Source organism: Gymnodraco acuticeps, unplaced genomic scaffold, assembly GCF_902827175.1.
Source record: "Gymnodraco acuticeps unplaced genomic scaffold, fGymAcu1.1, whole genome shotgun sequence".
NCBI lineage: Eukaryota > Metazoa > Chordata > Actinopteri > Perciformes > Bathydraconidae > Gymnodraco > Gymnodraco acuticeps.
The window spans coordinates 372,515-398,872 of NW_022990004.1; the positions used below are offsets into that span (position 1 = coordinate 372,515).

Sequence of the window (26,358 nt, forward strand, 5' to 3'; positions counted from 1 at the left end):
CCCTCTCCCCCTGACCATCAACGGTGCTGCTATGACGCAGGTGACCAGCACCAAATTCCTTGGGGTGACCATCACTGATGACCTCACCTGGAAAATCAACACCACCGCACTAGCGAGGAAAGCCCAGCAGTGCCTGTACTTCATCCGGAAGGTCAAGCGAGTTGGAGCATCACCCCCCATCGTGCTGTCCTTTTATCGAGGCGCCACCAAGAGCATCCTCAGCAGCTGTATCACGCTGTGGTTTGGAAGCTGCACCGCAGCCGACCGCAAGAGCCTGCAGCGCATAGTGAACTCTGCCCAGAGGATCATTGGTGCCTCGCTCCCCTCACTACAGGACATATACAACACCCGCCTCACCCACAAAGCACTCAGCATTGTGGGTGACTCCACCCACCCCTCCAACAGCCTCTTCATTCTCAGGTAGAAGGTTCCGCAGCCTCAGCTCGGGCACCGTCAGGCTGAGGAACAGCTTCCTCCATCAGGCGGTCAGGATGCTGAACTCTCCTCTCCCTACCTCCCTCTCTCCCCCCCTTTGACATCTCTCCCCTGAACTCTCCACCCTGCCTCCAACCTTTCTCCCCTGCCCCAAATGGACGGACGGACACACACACATAGTAACACACACACACACACACACACACACACACACACACACACACACACACACACACACACACACACACACACACACACACACACACACACACACTTCCTCATCCAGCACCAGTCACTTTTCTGCCATCTCCGCTGAACACTTTAACATATTATTAACATTTTAAACTGTATACCCCGGTTATCTAGACCCTTTTTGTTTTATTGTTGTTGTTTGATGTATATATGTCACACTGTAGGACCTCGAGAAACAATATTTCGAGATTTCTGGATGTACAACATGTAGAATTATTGACAATAAAGCTGACTTTGACTTTTTGACTTTGACTAATTGGGTGTCGTCAGCGTAGCAATGGTATGAAAAACCATGCGGGCTAATGACAGATTCGAGCGAGTTTGTGTACAAGGAGAAGAGGAGGGGACCAATAACAGAGCCCTGAGGGACCCCTGTAGTTAATTGACAAGGGTCGGACTCTGACCCTCTCCAAGTTACCCTGTAGGTACGGTCTTTGAGGTATGAGGTGAGGAGGGAAAGAGCAGAGCCTGAAACTCCAAGTTCTTGGAGAGTGCGAAGGAGGATCTGATGATTCACCGTGTCGAATGCAGCAGACAGGTCCAAAAGGATGATGACAGAGGAGAGGGATGCTGCTTTGGCAGTGTGCAGTTCCTCAGAGACAGCAAGGAGGGCAGTTTCTGTGGAGTGACCTGCCTTGAAACCAGACTGGTGTGGATCCAGAAGGTTGTTCTGATGGAGATAACAGGAGAGTTGTTTAAAGACAGCGCATTCAAGTGTTTTAGACAGGAACGGGAGGAGAGAGACAGGCCTGTAGTTTATAACATCAGACGGGTTGAGAGTGGTTTTTTTTAGGAGAGGGTTTACTCTTGCCTCCTTGAGACTGGAAAGTGACCAGAAGTTAGAGAAGTGTTGATTAAATGGGAGAGAAATGGTAGATCAGGAGCGATAGTCTGAAGGAGGTTTGAGGGGATATGGTCCAGAGGACAGGTGGTAGGGCGGGCAGAGGTAATGAGGGTAAGAACCTCACTTGGAGAGAGAGGGGAAAAGGAGGTTAGTGTGTGGGTGAAAGGTGGGTCTGGTGACCCAGTGGTGGGTAAAGGTGAGTCAGAAAAAGAATAGCGAATATCATCAACCTTTTTTCAAAGTGGTTAACAAAGTCGCTTGACAGAAGGGAGGAGGGGGAAGGGGCTTTGGGGGGGTCCAGGAGGGAGGGGAAGATGGAAAATAGTTTTTTGGGATTGGAATGGATCTTATCTTGAAAGAAATTGCTTATTGCCTGAGAGATCGAAGCAGAGAAAGAGGAGAGGAGAGCCTGAGGTTAGGAGGTCGTCATGGTGTTTGGATTTCCGCTCTGCTGCCCGAAGGATGGTTCTATTAGCACGCAGTGCGTCATTTAGCCAGGAAGCAGGAGGGGACTGACGAGCCTGCCGAGATGTGAGAGGACAGAGAGAGTCCAGAGAGGATGAGAGAGTAGAGAGGAGAGTTTCTGCAGCAGAGTTTGGAGGCAGGAGTTGGAACGAGTCAGAGGAAGGGAGGGCTGAGAGCACCGATGAGGCAAGGGTAGAGGGGGAGAGGGAACGAAGGTTGCGGCGGACAGGTGCAGGATGAGAATAGATTAGTTTGTTATGTTTGGAAAGGGGTAGAGAGAATGAAATGAAGAAGTGATCCGAGGTGTGGAGCGGGTTTACAGAGAGGTTAGAAGTAGTGCAGTTCCTTGAGAATATGAGATCAAGGACATTTCCAGCTTTATGAGTTGGTGGGGATGGAGACAGTGAGAAGGCAAAGGCGGTTAAAATAAATATTAATTCAGATGTCTTCCCTGTCTCGAGGTTGAAGTCTCCGAGAAGTACAGCGGGAGGGCCAGTTTCAGGGATGTGTGAGAGGAGATGATCTAATTCCTCCAAGAAGTCCCCCAAGGCGCCTGGTGGACGGTAGAGAACATCAATGGTTAATTGTATAGGATGGGTTACAGTGACGGCATGGAATTCAAAGGAGGAAGGAGTGAAGTTAGGTAGCTTGAAGAGGGAAAAGCTCCATTTGGGAGAGAGCAGGAGACCAAGAACAAGATGAAAATATTTGACCGTGATTTAATTGTAATACACGTTTCAAAATGATGCCGAAGTAACAACATACTGATACCGGCAGTGGCGGCTGGTGGAAAATATGTTTGGTGGGGCTGTTGATATAGTGAGTAAAACAATTTTTTTTGGGAGAAATTACCCCTTAAATTAGGACTTCTGGTGATGTAATGGCGCGTTTCCACTGCAGCGCGGAGCTCGCTTTAAGCGTGCCGAGCCGTGCGGGACCCCACTTTTGGTTGCGTTTCCACTTGGCCTAGTACCGGCTAGCGGGTCCTAATTCACAGTTTTTCTGGCCCCATAAAATCGTGGTTCTAGGGCCAGGAACAACCAGGCTGAGTATGCTAAACTAGAGAGAGAATCGCTGGCAAGGGGGTTACAACTACAACAAGATGAACATATTTGACCGTGATTTAAATGTAATACACGTTTCAAAATGATGCCGAAGTAACAACATACTGATACCGGATAGTAAAAACCATGAATTAATGCTTTGACAAGTCTGCAGACAGACGGCAGGCGAAAAACCTTTTAAAATGCGTGTTTTCTAAATGGAGATTGGCTAAGCTAACGTTGTAAATGCTCTGACCGTCCACACTCACAACAACGGCCTATACAGACATAAATAAACCAGCGACTGTATTCGCCATGACACAGACAGTCTGTGGTTTGTACTTGTTTAACTTTTGTCTAGTTTCTGAACAGATATGAAGAGCTGTGAGCTCTGAGTGCTAAGAGCTAATGGCTGTGTTCATTGAAGATGACGTCACGGCTCCGCCTACACTGCGTTACTATAGATTTTAGACAAGACGTGCCTATTCTTGTCCACTTCTTCATTGTGCTTTTTCAAAGAGATCTTGTACCCTTGATCTAGCTGCGCGGCTATGTTAGCTTTGCCTAGCATGGCTAGCTTGACATAACTTGTCATATGTAACTTCGTGCACTCGTGCTTTTTAATTTTTTCGGACAAATGCTTCATATCATTTACCCCCGTCACAGCACATCGTATCTGTCCCCGGCTGTTTGAAGAGCAAGCATGGGGAAAAAAAGACAACATTTACCTGTTTGCATCCAGCTAGCCATGCCTTTCTGGTGTACCAGCTACGTGAGAAGCCTCGTTGATACGTTTTGTCTTTTTCACGAGCTTGCTGCGATATATACAAATCGGGTTGGTCCGGTCCAAGGTCTTTAAGCAGCAGTTTATCTCCCAAACCTCTCCTTTCGAAAGGATTGGAGATTAGCTCTTGAACGGAATTGAGCGGGGACCGAGGTCCGGAGACTCCACCTGCACTTGAAGCCATCCTCATCAACTACTGCCGTACTGCGTCACCCCACCGGATACGAGTCACTAGTGTCCAAACTACTCACAGACTGGACCGGGCGCTGACATTGGCTCCCGGTGATCATCAGATTTGACGACGCTGATTGGCTGAAATTGTGTTTCGGCATCATAGTTTACAGATAGCAACAGTCAGCTGCTAGTGGCTGCTGCTGCTGCACTGGTTGAGGGCTCCTTTCTTAGCGCCCAGACGAGAGAGGGTAATGACCATAGACTGTATATATAAAGCTAATGACACATGGGCAAGGCCAGGCAGGAAACATGTGACTTATCAGTAACTTTAGACATCGTCGTAACACAATTTTAAACGAGATTTAATTCGTAGATTATACATTTTACTGATACCAATTATATAATATTTAAATATTTAATATTTATTTATTTTATTTTTTTGTATGTGGGAAGAGGTGGGGCGGCGCCCCTAGCGCCCCTATGGGCCGGCCGCCACTGATACCGGTTAGTAAAAACCATAAGTTAATGCTTTGGCAAGTCTGCAGACAGACGGCAGGCCAAAAACCTTTTAAAATGCGTGTTGTCTAAATGGAGATCGGCTAAGCTAACACAGTATATGCTCCGACCTTCCACACTCACAACAACGGCCTATACAGACAGTGTTGTCAAGATACCAACATTTTGGTTTCGATACCGATACTTTTTCGATACTTTTCTTAAAAAAAGGGAAACAGTCCTAAATGTAATTATTGTGCTTTATATTTCACACCAGAACCATAACCACATTGGTAAGATAGCCATATTAGACAGTTATCATTGCCATTAATTGCCTCGGCAAACTACGAAAACGTTAATTTGTCACAAAATAAATTACACTGGTTTGACTTGAGCATGATGTAATTATGTTATCTATCATATTCGCTAACCTGTCTGGATGCCGGTTGGCGAGGTGCTTAGCGATGTTTGATGTGTTGGCTCCCTTGGTTTGCAGGGATCTAAAACATGTCTGACAGACAGGCCTCATGGTGTCCGTAGGCTTGCCCTCACTGTCAGAGATATAGCTAAAATACTTCCAAATGTAGCTTCTGGCATCTTTTTTGTCAACAAGCCGAGGCGCAGCGGCAGTTGCACTCCCACTTGCAGCCATGCTTCTCGCTTTCTCACATGCTCTGGCAGCTAGCGCGTGCACGAGAGAGGGGAGGGACTGCAGGCACGGCTGCAGTGCAGGGAGTGGAAGCAGAGCGCTGAACACACACGGCTCTTATTAAAACGGCGCTTTCTCACCGGAGTACTTTTCCCCGTCATTCTTAAAGTACGGATACTAATGAAACGGAGGAATCGTAACGTTTTTAACGGCAGGGTATCGCGGTACCTTTCAAGTATCGGTACACCGTGCAACACTAATACAGACATAAATAAACCAGCGACTGTATTCGCCATGACACAAACAGTCTGTGGTTTGTACTTGTTTAACTTTTGTCTATTTTCTGACCAGATATGAGGAGCTGTGAGCTTGAGTGCTAACAGCTAACGGCTGATGTTGTTTTTCTGGGGTTCTCATTGAAGATGACGTCACGGCTCCGCCTACACTGCGTTACTATAGATCAGCGATGGGCAAATGGCGGGCCGCATGAGGCCCGCGGTCCGCCATTTGTGACCCTCGGATCAATTTAGAAAACAACGTAATTTAAAAAAAATTAAAATAAATTAAATATATTTTTTTAACTTATAGTACCGATCTACGTGACTTCGCTCGGCAGCCAAATACCGCGAAATTATCTGTGACGTGTTTGCAGTGGCGGCCGGCCCATAGGGGCGCCGCCCCCACTCTTCCCACATTAAAAATAAAAAATAATTTTATTTTTTTTATTTTAATAAACAAGGTAAATGTTATAAAATTGTTATCAGTAAAATGTATAATCTACAATAAAATCTCGTTTAAAATTGTGTTACAATGTCTAAAGTTACTGATAAGTCACATGTTTCCTGCCTGGCCTTGCCCGTGTATCATTACCCTCTCGTCTGGGCGCTGTGCATAGCGCCCAGCAAGTGCAGCAGAAGCCAACTGTTGCTATCTTTAAACTATGGCGCCAAAACAAGATTTAAGCCATTCAGCGTTGTCAAATTTGATGGTCACAGGGCGCCTACGTCAGCGCCCGGTGCAGTCTGTGAGTTGTTTGGACACGTATCCAAGGAGACAAAACAGGAAGCTGTCATTCACTCTGGAAGCTATCATTAGCAGCAAATGAAAACTCAGTTTTTGACATAAAAATGGAATTATGGATTATCAACACTTTTTCAAAGTGACAGACACATTGAATTAACCTATGGATTAACCTTCAGCCGCGTTTTTCTCGTTTTTGATCAGAATAACAGCAAGAGGTGAGCATATCTCCGTGCTTTGCTACCTAAAGCTACGTCGTGTGATGTCTGTATTTGCTTCCCCTGTCGCGAGTTCTGATCGCTCAGTGATGATACTTATATTTCTAGAATCTGTGGAATCTCAGTTTGTTAGCTAAGCTTGTTTGTGCATATCCGATAAGTATATCGATTGATTTATTCCTAGAGTGTGTTAGCATTTTTTTGCTCAGGGCTCATATAGACGCTTCTTGTGAGATTTGTGTTTTGTTTCGGTAAACATATAATCAGTTAGCTGAGTTTCTTCCTGTTAAATGAGCAGGACACATGAATAGTTTATTACATTTTAAGAAGCCTTGAGACACAGTTTTGTAAGAAAGAAAACGGGGGGGAAAAGTCCCTTAACAGGTTAAATGGGAATTAAATCATTTTAAGTAATTTTGAGTGTTCCCAAAGCCCCGGTGTTCTGCAGTTTGTGTGGGCCTACTGTACTGTTGCACAGTTTATGCTGTAGAAACTATGTCCAGGACAAGGTTTTTGGAAGTTTTGGAAGATTCATAGCTAACCACACTGAAGATTATGGAGGTATTGATCAGTCTTCTCATATTTTTAAGCCTCAATTTGTTGTTTCCCCCCCCCCCCCCCTATAACATCACCAGAAGTCATAATTTAAGGGGTCTTTTCTCAATTTATTTTACTGGGGGAGCATCCCCCTGGACCCCCCTAGTATTGTTTGGTCACCATTTCCACAGCCCCACTTAATATATTTTTCCACCAGCCGCCACTGCGTGTTTGTGTGTATTGTGTTTGTTTCCCGGGGAAAACACAAGAAACACCGGCTGTTGTTATGCCTGCTATGACGTTAAATTACTCCGTTCTCCGCTTGTAATTATGCCTTTACAAGCTTCAAAGTTGTATTCATCATGAATTTGAATTTGGCAAAACGAGTTTAATATTCTAAAAGTCAAGACTGTATTTATTTGAAATCAGTTGAAAACAAACTGTAACGAACCCCGAAAAACTAGTTTTTTACACAAATCCACTTTTATTTTGAAATGAGCTGTTGCGACTTCCGACTGATTTCGATAGAGCGGGTAACATATCAACACAGTCCTATGTGGATGTCAGCATGAGCAAGAGAAAGATATTTGAGGGAAATCGTGTTTTCCAAGAAAAGTGGGAGAAAGAGTATCTTTTCACTGAATTCAGGGGTAAACCACAATGTTTAATATGTTTGCAGACCGTTGCTGTCATGAAAGTAAGCAACTTGAGCCGCCACTACAACACTTCACACAAGAACAAATATGACAGGTACACCGGGGCCGCCAGAGCAGCGATCCTAGCGGACCTGAAAGGGAAAGTACAAAAACAACAGTGCTTTTTCACCCAGGTCACAAGTGTCCAAGAATAAAGTCTGAAAGCATCATATGCTGTCTCACTCCAGCTTGCCAAATCAAAGAAGCTACTATCAGAAGGAGAGTTGGTGAAAACATGCGTGATTGAGATGGCTAACGCCTTTGGAGATGAAAAAATGGCTAAACATTTTGAAACTGTGTCCCTCTCCCGACGCACAGTGACTCGCAGGATTTTTGACATTCAAAGTCATGTGGAGGGAAAGCTGAAACAAATCATGTCTGACTGTTCATACTTTTCGTTAGCGTTAGATGAGAGTACAGACGTTACCGATGTTAGCCAGCTACTGGTGTACGCAAGATCAATAAATGCGTCATTTGATGTACACGAGGAACTATTAAAACTTGTACCACTGCACGGCACAACAAAGGGAAATTCACGGCCTTTCTAGAGGAGGTGGATGCTGCCAGGGCCGGCCCTTGGCATAGGCAGTATAGGCGAATGCTAAGGGCGCATCAAGCCAGGGGGGCGCCGAATTGGGGGAAATATTTTTTTTATTAAAAAATGTTTTTAAAAAAATTGTGATTTTTTTTTTTTTTTAAATAAAACAATTTCCCGATTTTGGATCAACAAAGTACATCTTATTATCTTATCTTAACAGAACTACGCCTATATTGCATACAGCGCCCATACACTATGGCGCCCCACCCCCCCCTAAATCAGGTAAATTGAACCCCGCAGGCTGTTTATGTCCTCAAGGAGCGAGGGGGGCGGGTCAAGTGTCACTGACTGACACTTGACCCGCCGCCTTTGACCTGCTGTGACTCGGGAGAAGAAAACAAAGACGGTAATTAGCATGTCGAAAAGAACAAAGTTATCTGGTGCCCGGGGAAGAAAGAAAATAAAAGAGGAGGAGGAGGACAAACGGGAGAAAGACAAAGGTACAGTAACGTTAATGTGATGATGATTAAACAAAGTCAAAACATTGATTGTAGTTACCGTTGATGGAACAGTTTTAACTTGCTAGCTTACGATAGCAAGGTTGTTTGTTTGCTAATCAATAGTTACATTTAGAGTTAACGTCAATTATTACCGTTACTCCCACCTTAAATTCAGGGACATTTGGAAAGATTTACATCACCTGATATCATCTACTATATCTGTTGAGGTGAGCCAATGATTGCCCTGCTTGTAGTAATAGGCTAGTAGTAATAATGATAGTCATTAAAATGCTATTCCTTTTACATCCCCTCAATCATTTATAGTTGTAGGCCTTTAATTGTATTGCCTTACAGTTTATGCTGTCTAAAGTATGTTCAATAATCAATACTGTAACGTTTACATCAGTGTTAAAATGCTTGTCACTACTGTAAATACTGCATACCTTAGCCTTTATCTTTAATATGCTATATTACAATGTACACTGAACAAAAATATAAATGCAACACTTTTGTTTTTGCTCCCATTTTTCATGAGATGAACTCAAAGATCTAAAACATTTTCTATATACACAAAATAACCATTTCTCTCAAATATTGTTCACAAATCTGAAAAAATCTGTGATAGTGAGCACTTCTCCTTTGCCGAGATAATCCATCCCACCTCACAGGTGTGGCATATCAAGATGCTGATTAGACAGCATGATTATTGCACAGGTGTGCCTTAGGCTGGCCACAATAAAAGGCCACTCTGAAACGTGCATTTTTTCTTTATTGGGAGGGTCTGAAAACCAGTCAGTATCTGGTGTGAGGGTTAGGGTTAGGGTAATGTTGTGAATCGAGTGGCCCATGGTGGTGGTGGGGTTATGGTATGGGCAGGCGTATGGTATGGACGACGAACACAGGCCACTCCCTAAAATCGTGGTCAGAGACCAGATGGGAAAGCAGGATAAAAAGCGTTGAGGCAGTAAAGTACCAGGCTGGGCAAATCAGAGAGGCTCTTCTGGAGGTGAGGGAAACAACTGCAGACCCTGTGGTGAGAGTTGAAGCCCAGTCTTTGGCTGAGGAGATTGGATCTTACCGTTTTGCCATGTGAGCAAACTGATGCAGTCACCCTCCATGCAGTTAGATGTGGCTGTCGACCTGCTGAAGAAAACAGGAGATTTCCTCACCTGCTACAGAAGGACTGGATTTTCTGATGCACAGACAACTGCAAAGGGGATGTGTGAGGAGATGAACGTGGAGTCTGTTCTCAAACAAAAGCGGTTGAGATCCACAAAACGGCAGTTTGGTTATGAGTCTCCAGATGAGCCTATTGATGACGCACTTAACATTTTTTAATGTGGTTGTGGATACAGCCCTCTCTTCGCTTGATGAGAGATTTCAGCACCTTGAAGAGGTAAATGACAAGCTTGGAGTGCTCATCAACTTTCCCACCACATCAAACGAACTGCCAAAGCACTGTCAAACCCTGAGCTCTGCTCTGACCCATGATGGACAACCAGACATTGATGGCAGGGAACTTGCTGCAGAAATGCAAAATGTTCCACATTTGCCATCAAAGAAGATGACAAACATGGAACTATTGACCTTCCTTCATGAGAAGAAGCTGACAGAAATGTACCCCAATTTGTGGGTTACTCTGAGAATCTCTGCCACTCTTCCTGTTACAGTGGATGCTGCTGAAAGAAGCTTCTCAAAGCTCAAACTGGTCAAAACTGACCTGAGAGCTTCTATGGGACAAGAACGTCTCAGTGGACTATCCATCATAAGCATCAACCATGTAGTCTCAAAACAGCTGTCTTATGATGATGTCATAGATAATTTTGCTTCAAGAAAGGCAAGGAGAGTCAGGCTAAGGTAAGGTGTTGAGGTGTGAGATTGAGGCCTGTAGTATTTTAATGGTTGGATTTTGGCTAAATCTTGCTTTTAACCAAGACTGAAGTGATTGATAGCAAATATTTCGCTACCCAGAAGAAGTATGTTTAAGTGTTCAGCAAAGCAGCTTTTGTTTGTAAATGTTTCTGGGTTGTACTTCTTACACATCCAGCTTTTAAGCTGAGGCAATTAGTCTCTCACGGACTGTATATCAGTACAGGTGGATTGTGTGCCTGTCAGCAGAGGAGCAACTTGTTGCCCTGTCTGACCTCAGCAGGGAGCAAGTGGAGGGGCCATGTGTGAATAGGCCTTTAGAAAGCACTGGTGTGTTGGCGAGGCTGCTGACTGCAATTATAGGTTTTAATGTTGTATTTGTCAGTGGCAAAAGCCCCGGGGGTGGATGAGATCCGCCCGGAAATGCTGAAGGCTCTGGGTGTTGAGGGACTGTCATGGTTGACACGTCCCATTAACGTTGCGTGGAAGTCGGAAACAGTACCGAAGGAGTGGCAGACCGGGGTGGTGGTTCCCCTTTTTAAAAAGGGGGGTCAGAGGGTGTGTGCCAATTACAGAGGCATCACACTACTCAGCCTCCCCGGGGAAGTTTACTCTAAGGTACTCGAAAGGAGGGTCAGGCCGATTGTCGAACCTCAGATTGAGGAGGAACAATGCGGATTCCGTCCTGGTCGTGGAACGACAGATCAGCTTTTTACTCTCGCAAGGATCCTGGAGGTGGCCTGGGAGTACGCTTATCCGGTCTACATGTGTTTTGTAGACTTGGAGAAGGCGTATGACCGAGTTCCCAGGGAGTTACTGTGGGAGGTGCTGCGGGAGTATGGGGTGAGGGGGTCTCTACTCAGGGCCATCCAATCTCTGTACTCCCAAAGCGAGAGCTGTTTCCGGTGAGGGTTGGCCTCCGCCAGGGCTGCCCTTTGTCACTAATCCTGTTTGTAATATACATGGATCGGATTTCTAGGCGTAGTCATGGGGGAGGGGGTCTGCAGTTCGGTGGACTAAGGATTGCACCACTGCTTTTTGCAGATTATGTGGTTCTAATGGCTTCATCGGTCTGCGACCTTCAGCACTCACTGGATCGGTCCGCAACCGAGTGTGAAGCGGCTGGGATGAGGATCAGCACCTCCAAATCTGAGGCCATGGTTCTCAGCAGGAAACCGATGGACTGTCCACTCCAAGTAGGGAATGAGTCCTTAGGCCAAGTGAAGGAGTTCAAGTATCTCGGGGTCTTGTTCTCGAGTGAGGGAACAATGGAGCGTGAGATGGGCCGGAGAATCGGAGCAGCGGGACTGCAGTCGCTTTACCGCACCGTTGTGACGAAAAGGGAGCTGAGCCAGAAGGCAAAGCTCTCTGTCTACCGAGCCATTTTCGTTCCTACCCTCACCTATGGTGACCGAAAGAACGAGATCGCGGATACAAGCGGCCAAGATGGGTTTTCTCCGCAGGGTGGCTGGTGTCTCCCTTAGGGATAAGGTGAGAAGTTCGGTCATCAGGGAGGGACTCAGAGTTGAGCCGCTCCTCCTTCGCGTCGAAAGGAGCCAGTTGAGGTGGTTCGGGCACCTAGTTAGGATGCCACCTGGGCGCCTCCCTAGGGAGGTGTTCCAGGCACGTTCAGCTGGGAAGAGACCAAGGGGTAGACCTAGGACCAGGTGGAGGGATTATATCTCTTCGCTGGCCTGGGAGCGCCTTGGGATCCCCCAGTCAGAGCTGGTTGATGTCGCCAGGGAAAAGAAAGTTTGGGGCTCTCTGCTGGAACTGCTACCCCCGCGACCGGACCACGGATAAGCGGGAGAAGATGGATGGATGGATGGAATGTTGTATTTGTGTTAAAAATAAATAAATCTCCCAAAAAACGTATACAGCTTCTGTGTGATTTTATTAACATCTACAGCTGCACACAGACATCAGGTGGATGAGCCGCGGTAAATGCCTGGAGAGGTTTTACGCACTGCGCCTCGAAATTCCCGTGTTTTTGGAGCCTTACTGCGGATACAAGTGCGTACTATGACACATTGAGGGATCCACACTTTCTCTGTGACATGGCCTTTCTCACTGACATAACTGGACATCTCAATTACTTGAATGAACTCGATGTTGGATCTAGATCCCTCCCCTTCGCGTCGGGCTCCTGATCAGCCTGTCGGTGTTCTTTTCCCCATAATGACCGCGTCGCTGCACATTATCCCTTACATATGATTATATAGAGTCATTATTCATTTGTTTTAAAGCAGGAGGCGCAAAAGCTTGCCTCGGGGAGGGAGAAAAAGAGCCACAGCGGAGAATAAACAGAAGGGCAACCATGGCAACCATGCAAGGGAAGTCTTCTTCGCTGCTTTTGTGGCAGACAACAGCGCCACTTACAGGCCTGGCATATGTACTACAGCACTTTCGAGCGGCAATGGCCGGCCGTGGCCCAACCTCTCATTCCCCTGATAGGTGGAGAATTGACCAATAAGCGGAGCACGCCTTTTGTGACGTAGGAAATAATTCAAATCTGGATCAGTCTGTATCAGATCCGTTGCAGACCCTTTTTTAGAGATTTGGGTATGGAGGAAAAGAGAGAGGGTTGTATTTTCTGACACTTGGTGACTTCCCTGACACACCGGTGACACATATTCATGTATAAAAGACGTACAAGAGTGCATTTTGCATGATAGGTCCCCTTTAAGTTTGCATTATTATACCATTTTGTACAATAATTATAATGAATAAGTTCAAACAAACTAAAACTTACAGCTGATTAATAACGGTATCTAACTTGAGTTTTTATTATATCAAAAACCTGTTGAAATGCTACTGTTATTTTTACTGTCCCCAAAAGCACGTCGGCAGCCTCCATGAATGCTTCTTTCACAACTTCGCCGTCTTTGAAAGACTTCATGTGTTTCGCAAGAACGTGACTGACACGATAAGATGCTATGGTAGCAGCCTTGCTCTTTTTGTTGGGCCTGGTGAAAATGGACTGCTGTGCATTTAGCTGTCCTTTCAGGCCCCTCCCCTTTTGGGAGCGTAGGGCAGAATTAGGAGGGAATTCCGTCTCGTAGCGTTTGTGCACTGTTTTGAAATGCCGCTCCTAAATTACCCTTCTTCGATAAAGCCACGCTCGCATTGCAGATGAGACAGATGGACTTTGAATTGGAATAGATACAAAAAATAATCATCCTCCCACTCGGAGTGAAAATTATATATTTTGGGCTTTTTTGCTTCTCCCATAATTGCGGTCTTGTGTGTGTGCGGACTGTCACTCCTGTTGACACGGACAACGTCAGCGAAATAGTGCCCACTGCCCACCAGTCACGCCGGCCAATCACAAAGTTTTGATGCGTTCAAGTGCATTATTCTGGCACAGATTATGTTATAGGACATTAACGATAAAACAGAATATTGTTGTTCTATTTTTAGACACATCTCGCGATCGACTGGTTGGGCACCCCTGATCTATAGGAACGCAGTGTAGGCGGAGCCGTGACGTCATCTTCAATGGGAACCCCAGAAAAACAACATCAGCCGTTAGCTGTTAGCACTCAGAGCTCACAGCTCCTCATATCTGTTCAGAAACTAGACAAAAGTTAAACAAGTACAAACCACAGACTGTCTGTGTCATGGCGAATACAGTCGCTGGTTTATTTATGTCTGTATAGGCCGTTGTTGTGAGTGTGGACGGTCGGAGCATTTACTGCTTTAGCTTAGCCGAACTCCATTTAGACAACACGCATTTCAAAAGTTTTTTCGCCTGCCGTCTGTCTGCAGACTTGTCAAAGCATTAATTCATGATTTTTACTAACTGGTATCAGTATGTTGTTACTTCGGCATCATTTTGAAACGTGTATTACAATTAAATCACGGTCAAATATGTTCATCTTGTTGTAGTTGTAGCCCCCTTGCCAGCGATTCTCTCTCTAGTTTAGCATACACTCAGCCCGACTCAGCCTGTTTGTTGGCCCGGAAAGCATAGCCGTGGGAACATGTTTCAAATGGGGGGTGCTGTGGGGATGACACCAGGGCCGGTATTGACCAATTTGCTGCCCTAGGCAAGATTTTAGCTGGCAATGAAAAACCTCTACAAAAGACCACTACACTACAAACAGAGAAACGTATTGATATGGACAGCTTATATAAAAAGGCTTCAAATGTATTTAGTATTACATGAACATGTTTTAATTGGGGGGTGGACTTCACATCCTCTAGGGGGGTCCGGGGGAGCCCCCCCGGGAAGATTTTTTTAACATTTGAAAGTAAAATGCTTCAATCTGGTGCACTTTGAGCGCCCAATTACTAGAGACTGATCTAGGGGATACAACTCTAAAACACCCATATGAAAAAGATTGGTTTGCATTTTAATAATCAAATAAGTATGAACATAACCGATAACCTACCATAGCCAATAACAAATACATGTAGGCTAACTTGTTTTATTTTTGTGGTTCATAATATCTTATTTTATCAGTTAACATTTATTTATGCATATTTTTAAATCTCTCCAGTTTTAAACAATATTTTTGGTTTACTGTCCTATAGTATACATTGGAATGATTTCAAACCTGTTTTTATTTATCCTAATAATTAAGGAGTGCCTTGGAAATATGTGTTTACATAAATTTTGATCAAAACGTTTGAGACCCACTGAGACAACTTAGATTAAAGTGAACTATCTAAACACTCAGAGTCCTTTACCTCACTTACCTCATTCACACCAACGCAACTCCGGTTCAAGCTCCGTGCTAGAGCTTTTCAGGTTCAGAACCGGTTCTTCGGTTTAGCTCCGGCTCTTTTCACACTGCCCAGAGTCCGACTGCTGCTGCGTCATTGCGTCATCGTTTGCGTCATGACGTAACCGTTAAGCCTGCTTCATAAAGCCAAACCGCGCAGAAACCCCTCACAGCTGACACCGACAACAACAACAATGGCCGATTGTGCTCCAGCTTCCTCTGTACCTCTTCAGAAGACCAGATTCCCAGTAGGTAGCTAGTCTCTTCAGTGGACCACTGCTGCTTGTTAAGTTTCTTCATCGTTGTGTACAAACTGGATAAAACGCTGGCTTTTTGTTGTTGTTCAGGAATTGATCTGCCCCTGCCCCCGCCTCGACGTAAGCGTGACGTATGTGGTGCTTTTGCTCTGGCCGGACAATTTTTTGGTGCTTGAAACGAACCGGATTACGGAGCTAAGAGGCTGCTCCGCTGCGGTGAGAAGAGGAAAACCCGGTGCTTTTCAAGCTCCAGCTCCGAACCGGCCCCGAAACACCGTTGGTGTGAATGAGGTAACTGAGCCTCTCAGTCTGACAGGAGAGCTCTCCCTCCACATTATTGAAGAAACAGCTTCTTATATCCGTTAGAGCAGCAGAAGCTAACAACATTCCCCGCCGGAACCGGTGCACTACCGATACTCTATCTATCTATCTCTCTCTCTCACGCTGGCTGTGAGCTACGGGCGCCTGATAAGCCAACATCCCCCACTTTCATCACTTACAGCGCCCATCGTACGGTGCAAAAGGAAAATGTAACCGGGGCGAACAGGGTGTTATCTTTACTTAATTATGAATGTTGTTACATCAAGGCTGAAAATTCTTTTTTTTTTTTATTATATTTGTATTTAATCTTGTGGAAGTGCAGATCCCCTGTCCTCCACCAAGGGGTGCTGCAGCACCCTCAGCACCCCTACTTCCCACGGCCCTGCGGAAAGAACCTCGATTTTATGGGGCCAGAAAATCTGGAAATAGTACCCGCTAGCCGGTACTAGGCCAAGTGGAAACGCAACCAAAAACGGGCCCCGCACGGCTCGGCACGCTTAAAGCTAGCTCCGCACTGTAGTGGAAATGCGCCATAAGACTTGTGAAGCTGACTTTTCTGTTACCGGATGTTTATTTTAGTTTTTTTAAAGCGCTATGATTTCATAGAATAATAAGCACACATGCATATTGCAGGTCTTGTGAAAATTCCCAACTTGATCTTTTTGTAATAGAAGCATGTTCTGTAGCAGTTTCAGTCTGTTGTGGCATTAATGGTATCTAAGTTTGAGCATGATTATAGAAATTCCAACACATCAAAACGGGTTTCATCACACTTTTTTCCTCCTGTTTTCATGGCGTCCAATTTGAATCAAAGCATTTTATGTTGTAAATTAAATGAATATGTTCAACACTTTCCTTCTATAGTAACACTTGTTTCTCTCTAACGGCACAGTACCGATCCAGAAGTCAATCGCAGCACTTTTATTAGCTCTATTACTGAGAATTGAAAACAGATAAAGATTGTATTGTAGATGTTACATTACATTACATTGCATTTAGCTGACGCTTTTATCCAAAGCGACTTACAATAAGTACATTCGACCAGGAAGACACAACCTTGAAGAAAACAGAATCATATAAGTACATCAGGTTTCATAGAGCCAAACATTTCAAGTGAAGTGCCTTTTTGCTAAACACAGAGATAGAGTCAGTAAATCTGCTTCAAATGTCACATCCTAGTCATCGTCTATGATGCTCATTGTTGTGTTACCTTTTACAGAGTTTTAGTGTTGGCACTTTCATTTTTGAGGGTTTCAGGCTCTTGAGTTTTGTAATATTCACCATTCAACATCCACTCTTCCAAAATATCACTTTGTGCATTTCAAACAGAATCAGAGGACAGTGTAACCCATCGAGGAAATCCTCTCACCTAATCACATGCTCACATCAAGTTCCTTCTTTCTCATAAAACACTCACTTTGAGAACAAACTCAGAAACTCAGCAAAGAACAATGGGGCTCTTTTGACCTGTAGGAAACAGGAAGTAGACAGTCAGTATTCTGACTCTCTCTCTTTCTCTCTAGGGATCTTCTACACGGCAGCCATTGTGGGCCCAGCAGCGGGCTACCTGTTGGGGGGATACTTCCTCAACATGTACACTGAGATCCACCTGAAGTGAGTCTGCTTTGGATGATAGGATTAGAACTCATTAGAATGAACAAACATATGCATATTAGAATAGAACAGTCTAAAGTGGAAAATGCATGAAGAGATCAAACTACAGAGTAACTAGAGTACATTAAGTAAGGGATAGTAGGCAGCGATGGTGATTGGTTCCTCGGGCTATAATGACTGGCTTGCTGCATATTATCCCAATTATAAAGGTTATAAAGGAAGTATTGAAGCTCCTTTCCTATCATCTAGAGAATCTGAACAGCTCTTATCATGGCTGCTACTGAGGTACTGCCAGGTCATTTCACTCCGTTAGGAACCTTCCTAAGCTAAATTGATAATATAACCGCAACCCTTGTCTGTCTGTCTTCTGCTGTTCCCTTTAGTGTTTACTTCCTGTCTGTCTGTCTTCTGCTGTTCCCTTTAGTGTTTACTTCCTGTCTGTCTGTCTTCTGCTGTTCCCTTTAGTGTTTACTTCCTGTCTGTATGTCTGTCTTCTGCTGTTCCCTTTAGTGTTTACTTCCTGTCTGTCTGTCTGTCTGTCTGTCTTCTGCTGTTCCCTTTAGTGTTTACTTCCTGTCTGTCTTCTTCTGCCGTTCCTTTTAGTGTTTACTTCCTGTCTGTCTTCTTCTGCCGTTCCTTTTACTGTTTACTTCCTGTCTGTCTTCGTCTTCTGTTCCTTTAAGTGTTTCCTTCTTTTCTGTCTTCTTTTGTTGATTTCTCTGTCCTCTAGTTCTCTCCCTTTTAACCTCTTCCTTCTCTTGTGCTGTTTTCCTGTTCTCTTTTTCTTTTCTATACAGTTCTGTGCTGTTCAAAAATATGAAAATGTATTTTCAAAAAGTATTCCATGGTGTTTTCTGATGGAGGAATTATAAGGTTTTTTAGGCCGTGTAATAACGTTATTTTCAATAATGTTATTTGAATTAAAAACATTTAAATCTTTATTTCAAACTGTCAACATAGTATCAAAAGAAAACACCAACATACAGATAAAGCTATAAGACAGCAGAACTAAAAGCAGTACCGAACAGAAAAAGTCATGACAGTTGTCATCACTACCACATTGCATTGTGGGGTATTATGCCAGTGTAGTGTAAAGTGTTAACCAGAGAAAGTATGCAGTTGGTTTTCAAACAAAGTTTTTGCAATACAAGAATCTCACACAGAACAGGCTGGAATAGAAAAAACTACACTATTAACAGACTAGAAATGTGAAGAATATATAAAATATATAATATAAATTTCACAGCATTTGATGTAATAATGTGTCTGTGTGTGTGTTTTGTTTTTTCACAGGACAGAGATGACTCCAGATAACCCTCTGTGGGTGGGGGCCTGGTGGATTGGATTCCTGGCAGGAGGAGCAGCAGCTCTGCTGGTAGCATTCCCCATCCTGGGCTACCCACGACAGCTTCCTGGTACAACACACACACACACACACACACACACACACACACACACACACACACACACACACACACACACACACACACGATCTCTTTTGTATGGGAATGTCATTTGTCACTCAGTCTTATTTTCTCTTCCTCTCCCTGCAGGCTCTCAGGAGTACGTGGCCATGCGGGTTTCTGAAGCCCACCAGCTGAAGGATGGCAGCCACACCACAGCCGCAGACCCTCAGTTTGGAAAATCAGTCAAAGACATGCCAAGGTTAGGCATTTACTGAATAAGAAGAGGACATTAGGGGAGGAGTGGTTTATACTGTAGACAGACATGACATCACCATAATGTGTGTGGGCATGTATGGGTTGTAATAATGGCCAAGAGCATTCACATGAAGAGCTGTTTTTGTGCAATAAATCACAAAAGTATTACATGGAAAATATTCAGAGAAAGAACCTAGATATTAAGAAAGGAGGAGGATATTTAAGTGTATGGTGGCTGACAGGGGTGAACACGCATGCAGCTTCAGAAAGGATGCAACTGTGACAATGATAGTGATTGTTGGCCAATTTAATAATCAACAAGTGCTCCGGTCCCAGCTGTGTGCGTCACTTTTTAGTGTCCCCTAGTTTCCGTTGGGTTTTCAGCTTCTTGCAGCGTTCTGTATTTGCAGCGTTTCGTTTATGCAACGCTTTAGGTAAACCCTCGCATGTTTCCTCATGTTGGTGTATGTTCTCTAAATGCTACACATGTTCTAAAGTTGGTGAAGATTTTGCTTCATTTGCATGAGTTTTGGCACATTTGTTATTTTTTATTTGCATCACTTTTGAAGCTGCAGCTCGTTTCTCCTTGTGGAAGTGTTTTTGGCGCGTTTGAACAGGTCAGTCACAATTTAAATTAGAAACTGGTGAGGAGGAAACATCTTGTTGATGAATGCTTTGTCTATGAAGCCAAATGTCCATATATTAGACATTATGAGTTATTGTATGTTTTCTGGCCCCGTGCTGCAAACATTCTAACCATTTAAAATCTGGACAATTACGACTGATGTAAATAGGCAGGCAGGTAACAGTTATTATGTTGTTGATTATGTGGTGGTTGAAACAATCTTTCCAACAAAATAATAAACATAGAGAAAATAAATTGCAGCAGCCAAAGTGTGATGTCACCGCTGGAGCACTGAGGATTACACTCACAAGTAGGCGATAATCATGGCACATTATGTAACAAGAGGAAATATCCCGTGCCATGTTGATCTGCAGTAGGAGCGTCTCCAGGCTGTTGAGATTAGCACAGCCGGCTTTAATTAAAAAGGAAAATTACGTTTATTAGACTCACCACTCCTCTCTTTCTCTCTCCAGGTCCGTGCTGCTCCTCTTAAAGAACCCCCCCTTCCTGTTCCTGTGCCTGGCCGGGGCCACGGAGGCCACCCTCATCGCAGGCATGTCCACCTTTGGTCCAAAGTTCCTGGAGTCTCAGTTCAACCTCAGTGCATCAGAAGCTGCAACATGGTTCGGTGAGTGACCAAGGGTAAAATCAGACGACGCATCATTCAAGTCTATTGGAGTTTTGGATAAAAGGGCAAAAACTATTGCATGGCAACACTGGCCAATCCTTAGACACCTTTAATCTGATAATGTATCTTTAGTGTAATGGAAATGTAGACTCAAATCTTCAGCTGCAGGAGAGCCAATAACGTATCCACAATGACAGGAGAGGGAGCATTAATCTGCGCAGTATATTTTTAATACAATTTACCTAATTGTAATACATGAGGTCTACAAGTACACTTGATGACTTGATGGTGGTGAAGGATCTTTCTATGATCATCACTATCATGTCAAAAGCTCTACTATAATGGATAAAAGCATGAGTCCTTTGGACGCTATATTTACAGCAATGCAGCATTACTGAAAGTGTATTTGTCTTCCCAGGATACATGGTGGTACCAGCAGGCGGGGGGGGCACCTTCCTGGGCGGCTACATAGTAAAGAGAATGAACCTGCGCTGTCGAGGCATCATCCGTTTCTGCATTGTGTGTGCCATTGTAAGTCTCCTCGCCATCTTCATCTTCCTCATCCACTGCCCCAACGTGCCAATGGCCGGTGTCACAGCACCATACAAGTACGACCTGATGGAGAAACACCAGCTGGACCAGTACAGAGACTTGTACGACGAGCCCAGCCAGCTGCACCTCAGGAACAGGTGGGAAGTGTTCCTGTTAATTACTCTTTTGACTAAAATGTGTTTTAATCATAGCCTTCCTTCCTTTCATCTCATTGCTGTCTTCCCTCTGCCTGCAGCTCTTTGGAGGAGACCCTGACGGTGGGCTGTAATGCCGGCTGTGGTTGTGTCAGAGAGCTTTACAACCCGGTGTGTGGGGCAGACGGTGTGATGTACTACTCCCCCTGCCACGCTGGGTGCAGCTCCGTCAACCACACCGACCGCCTCACAGGCAAACAGGTACACTCCACACACTGGAAACAGGTACACTCCACACACTGGAAACAGGTACACTCCACACACTGGAAACAGGTACACTCCACACACTGGAAACAGGTACACTCCACACACACACTGGAAACAGGTACACTCCACACACTGGAAACAGGTACACTCCACACACACACTGGAAACAGGTACACTCCACACACACACTGGAAACAGGTACACTCCACACACACACTGGAAACAGGTACACTCTACACACACACTGGAAACAGGTACACTCCACACACACACTGGAAACAGGTACACTCCACACACTGGAAACAGGTACACTCCACACACACACTGGAAACAGGTACACTCCACACACTGGAAACAGGTACACTCCACACACACTGAAAACAGGTACACTCCACACACACACTGGAAACAGGTACACTTCACACTAGTGCTCGGGGGAAACGATTATTTTGAAAACGATTAATCGGGCGATTATTTGATCGATTAGTCGACTAATCTAACGATTATTTTTCTGTTGTTCAATTCATAAAAAACGTAATGTAAAAACAATTTTTTTCACGATACTGTGTCTCAGGGGATCTTAATATTTAAGAACCTATTAATGTGTTATACCAGATTAACGGAAATAATCTCAGCTAATTGACGATACAAACCATGTTTACCAAAACAAAACACAAGTCTCATAAGAAGCATCTAAATGACCCCTGAGCGAAAAATGCTAACGGACATTGGCACAGAACTCAAGATAAAAAGTACCCTTATTGCTTATCGTAGCTGCACATACAATATATCCGATTAAAGCTGAGACTCCACAGATTATGTAGGTATATAGTATCATCACTGAGTGATCCGGACTCGCGACAGTCATCACAACACGTACCTTCACAGAGCTTCTAGGGAGATCGTCTCACCACCGTAGCTGTCAATCTGATCAAAAGACGTGTTCAATGGCATTAAAATGAGAAAAAACGCGGCTGAATCGGTTAATCCATAGGTTTTTAACGTCTATGTATAAAAAAAATGATTGAATTTATAATCCATAATTCCATTTTATGTAAAAAATCGGAGAGCAAATGCTAGCTGCTAATGGTAGCCACCACAGCTAGCTGCTGCTTCTGCTAGGCTATGCAGCAGTCTCAGTGAGATATAAATATATAAATATCTTTGCGTTTTGGACTAACTTTAAAATATTCCCATGCTTTTGAAGACCTAGGGCGAGATGTTTTCGTTAGGGGGCTTCGTGCGCAATCCTGTGAGGAGGAGGTGGTAGCCGTTTCAGTCTCCATTGTGTTTGAAGTGCGATTGCGAACTGCTTGTTGCTTTGGGTGACCCACGTGTGTGTAGCGACGCGTTGACGCGGAAATATGTCGTCGACGATATTTTGAAGTCGACGCGTCGCTACAGCACTACTCCACACACACACACTGGAAACAGGTACACTCCACACACACACTGGAAACAGGTACACTCCACACACACACTGGAAACAGGTACACTCCACACACACACTGGAAATAGGTACACTCCACACACTGGAAACAGGCACACTCCACACACACACTGGAAACAGGTACACTCCACACACACACTGGAAACAGGTACACTCCACACACTGGAAACAGGTACACTCTGCACACACACTGGAAACATGTACACTCCACACACTGGAAACAGGTACACTTCACACACTGGAAACAGGTACACTCCACACACTGGAAACAGGTACACTTCACACACTGGAAACAGGTACACTCCACACACTGGAAACAGGTACACTTCACACACTGGAAACAGGTACACTTCACACACTGGAAACAGGTACACTCCACACACTGGAAACAACTACACTCCACACACACACTGGAAACAGGTACACTCCACACACTGGAAACGGGTACACTCCACACACACACTGGAAACAGGTACACTCCACACACACACTGGAAACAGGTACACTCCACACACACACTGGAAACAGGTACACTCCACACACACACACACCGGAAACAGGTACACTCCACACACACACTGGAAACAGGTACACTCCACACACACACTGGAAACAGGTACACTCCACACACACACTGGAAACAGGTACACTCCACACACACACTGGAAACAGGTACACTCCACACACTGGAAACAGGTACACTCCACACACACACTGGAAACAGGTACACTCCACACACACACTGGAAACAGGTACACTCCACACACTGGAAACAGGTACACTGCACACACTGGAAACAGGTACACTCCACACACTGGAAACAGGTACACTTCACACACTGGAAACAGGTACACTCCGCACACACACTGGAAACAGGTACACTCCACACACTGGAAACAGGTACACTCCACACACTGGAAACAGGTACACTTCACACACTGGAAACAGGTACACTTCACACACTGGAAACAGGTACACTCCACACACTGGAAACAGGTACACTCCACACACACACTGGAAACAGGTACACTCCACACACACACTGGAAACAGGTACACTCCACACACTGGAAACAGGTACACTCCACACACACACTGGAAACAGGTACACTCCACACACACACTGGAAACAGGTACACTCCACACACTGGAAACAGGTACACTCCACACACACACTGGAAACAGGTACACTCCACACACACACTGGAAACAGGTACACTCCACACACACACTGAAAACAGGTACACTCCACACACACACTGGAAACAGGTACACTCCACACACACACACTGGAAACAGGTACACTCCACACACTGGAAACAGGTACACTCCGCACACACACTGGAAACAGGTACACTCCACACACTGGAAACAGGTACACTCTGCACACACACTGGAAACAGGTACACTCCACACACTGGAAACAGGTACACTTCACACACTGGAAACAGGTACACTCCACACACTGGAAACAGGTACACTTCACACACTGGAAACAGGTACACTTCACACACTGGAAACAGGTACACTCCACACACTGGAAACATGTACACAGAACATGGAGAAGCTGGTCAGGGGGACAGCATTTCCTCCTCCTGTTTCATATGCTCAGGATTTCCTGTTAGCAGAAACTAATCTTACTGTGTCTCAAAACATGTGGTAAGCTTCCCAGAACAAGGTGCCAACAAGCAGTAGTGCATGTAAATGACCTACAGTTGTAGAAACTGAAAATACAGAATTGTGCATCACAGGGCTTGACTGAGACATTTAAATGACTTAAGGTTTTTAAGAAAAGAAATAAAAGATACATGTACATCATTCCAAGGACAATAGCCTTGTGTTAGACTTGCTACTCATGAAATGATAACCTTTATAATTTAATGATTTGTTATGTTACTCAGATGTATATGTAGATTAAATACACATAGCCAATGCGTTTTTAGGATGTACACACGTGTGGTCCTGGTTATAATTATAGGGATCAAATATATAAAACTTAAGATGAAGGAAGATAGGTGAGAAAGTGTTGCAATTAAAGATATTCTGTCATATTTGTAGTCCTCATTGGTGGAAATGGGTGCCCATATACATATAGAAGTATATATTCAGCAGTAACAACGAGATCTTGTATGAATCGTGTATGATGTGAACGCATGCTTGGTCTAGCTCCCCCTATACTTACCTGGGCAGTTGGTGGTTTCCAGTTAGCTGAGAAGATAAAAAGCTTTTCACCGGATCAATGATGTACGGTACGTCCACACTGCAGCTTTAAACAAATCTTCCAACGCTTCCAACGCTTCTCTGCCCATTGACTTTGAATGGGGATGACGTCACTTTGCCTCGCTTTTCGCCGAACTGCATTGTCGCGAAGCGAAGATTTCCAGGATTTCCAGGATTTAAAAGTTGAGCAATGTTCTACTTTTGAAGCTGAGCTGGAAGCGTCAGCCAATCAAATCCCGTTTATGCAAATCTGACAGTAGAAGCGCTAGCCAATCAAACCGCGTGTAAGCAGGGAGAACCAGACCGCAATTCATTTGATTTATTCCGGAAAATGGAGGAGAAGTTAGTTATTGCGGTAGAAAACCACCCGATTCTTTATGACCAGTCCCTATTTACTTACCGGGATACAAACCGGAGGAACCAGGCATGGAGGGAGGTGGCAGAGGCAGTGTGTGAAACTGGTAGATTTTCGCTTGTTTGGGGATTTTATATCCAGTTTACTTCGTTTTATATCCAGTTTACTTCGTTGCTAGTTTACTTCGTTGCTAGTTTACTTCGTTGCTAGCAAGCATAGACAGTATCATTAGCCAGCATGGAATGTAGCATAAAATAGCACTGGCAATAGTGGAGAAGAACCGGGGTTTTTTGCTTTGTATGTCGGGGGTGGGATATTCATGTGATTGGTTGTTGCTCGCAAAAAATCAGACACGCCCAGCTCCAAGATTTTCAATATTTTTGAAAAGCTGCAGTGTGCAGTGTAAGAGAGGAGTTGGAGGCCTGCTGTGAGGCTGCAGGTCTATTTGGTGATTGTTTTTGCTTTAGTTAAAGCTAATTAGTGAAATTCCCGGTTTTATTTTTTCCCTTTTGTTTCAGTTAACATTTTGTTAATATGACAATTTCATAGGCTCTTGGTTATGTACCTGGTACTATAACTGTTTAACCCCATGTTGAGTTCTCTGATCCCAAACCTTTTTGAGGCAATACCACAAAGCAATTTATTTTTCAGTTAACTGAAACTCAGTTGAGGGGACACTTTCACATAGCATTATCCAGGTTATCAGTCTGATCTCAGTTTTAAACACAGTGAGGATATGCTGTGTGCATGAAGCATAAATTAGTGGCTGGTTATTTTTCCCTTAACTCATGATTGATAGGCAGCAGCAGTGAGCTGTTAGCAAATGAACCCTGGGTCCCAATGAGCTTTCAGTTAATGGTGCTGTATGACCTGTATTTTACAATATGTCTTTACAACTATACATATGTTATATACTGTTTGAGTTTTGAGCTAGCATTATTGCAACAATTTTCATGACCACTGAAGAAGCTGACTACAATGCTGCTTCAGGATGCCATTCCAATGAGTCTTTAGTTTGTGTTTAACTGAG

The 26,358-nt window shown here is 44.4% G+C and overlaps 1 protein-coding gene across 1 annotated transcript in view; it reads left to right on the plus strand.

The window, feature by feature from the left end:
- slco4a1 (solute carrier organic anion transporter family, member 4A1) overlaps positions 1-26,358 on the plus strand; it is a 109,645-nt gene that overhangs the window by 80,771 nt on the left and 2,516 nt on the right. The window contains 6 exon segments of the mRNA XM_034213001.1: positions 17,347-17,437; positions 18,731-18,852; positions 18,991-19,102; positions 20,197-20,351; positions 20,770-21,040; positions 21,139-21,298. Coding sequence (XP_034068892.1) covers positions 17,347-17,437; positions 18,731-18,852; positions 18,991-19,102; positions 20,197-20,351; positions 20,770-21,040; positions 21,139-21,298 — 911 coding nt within the window.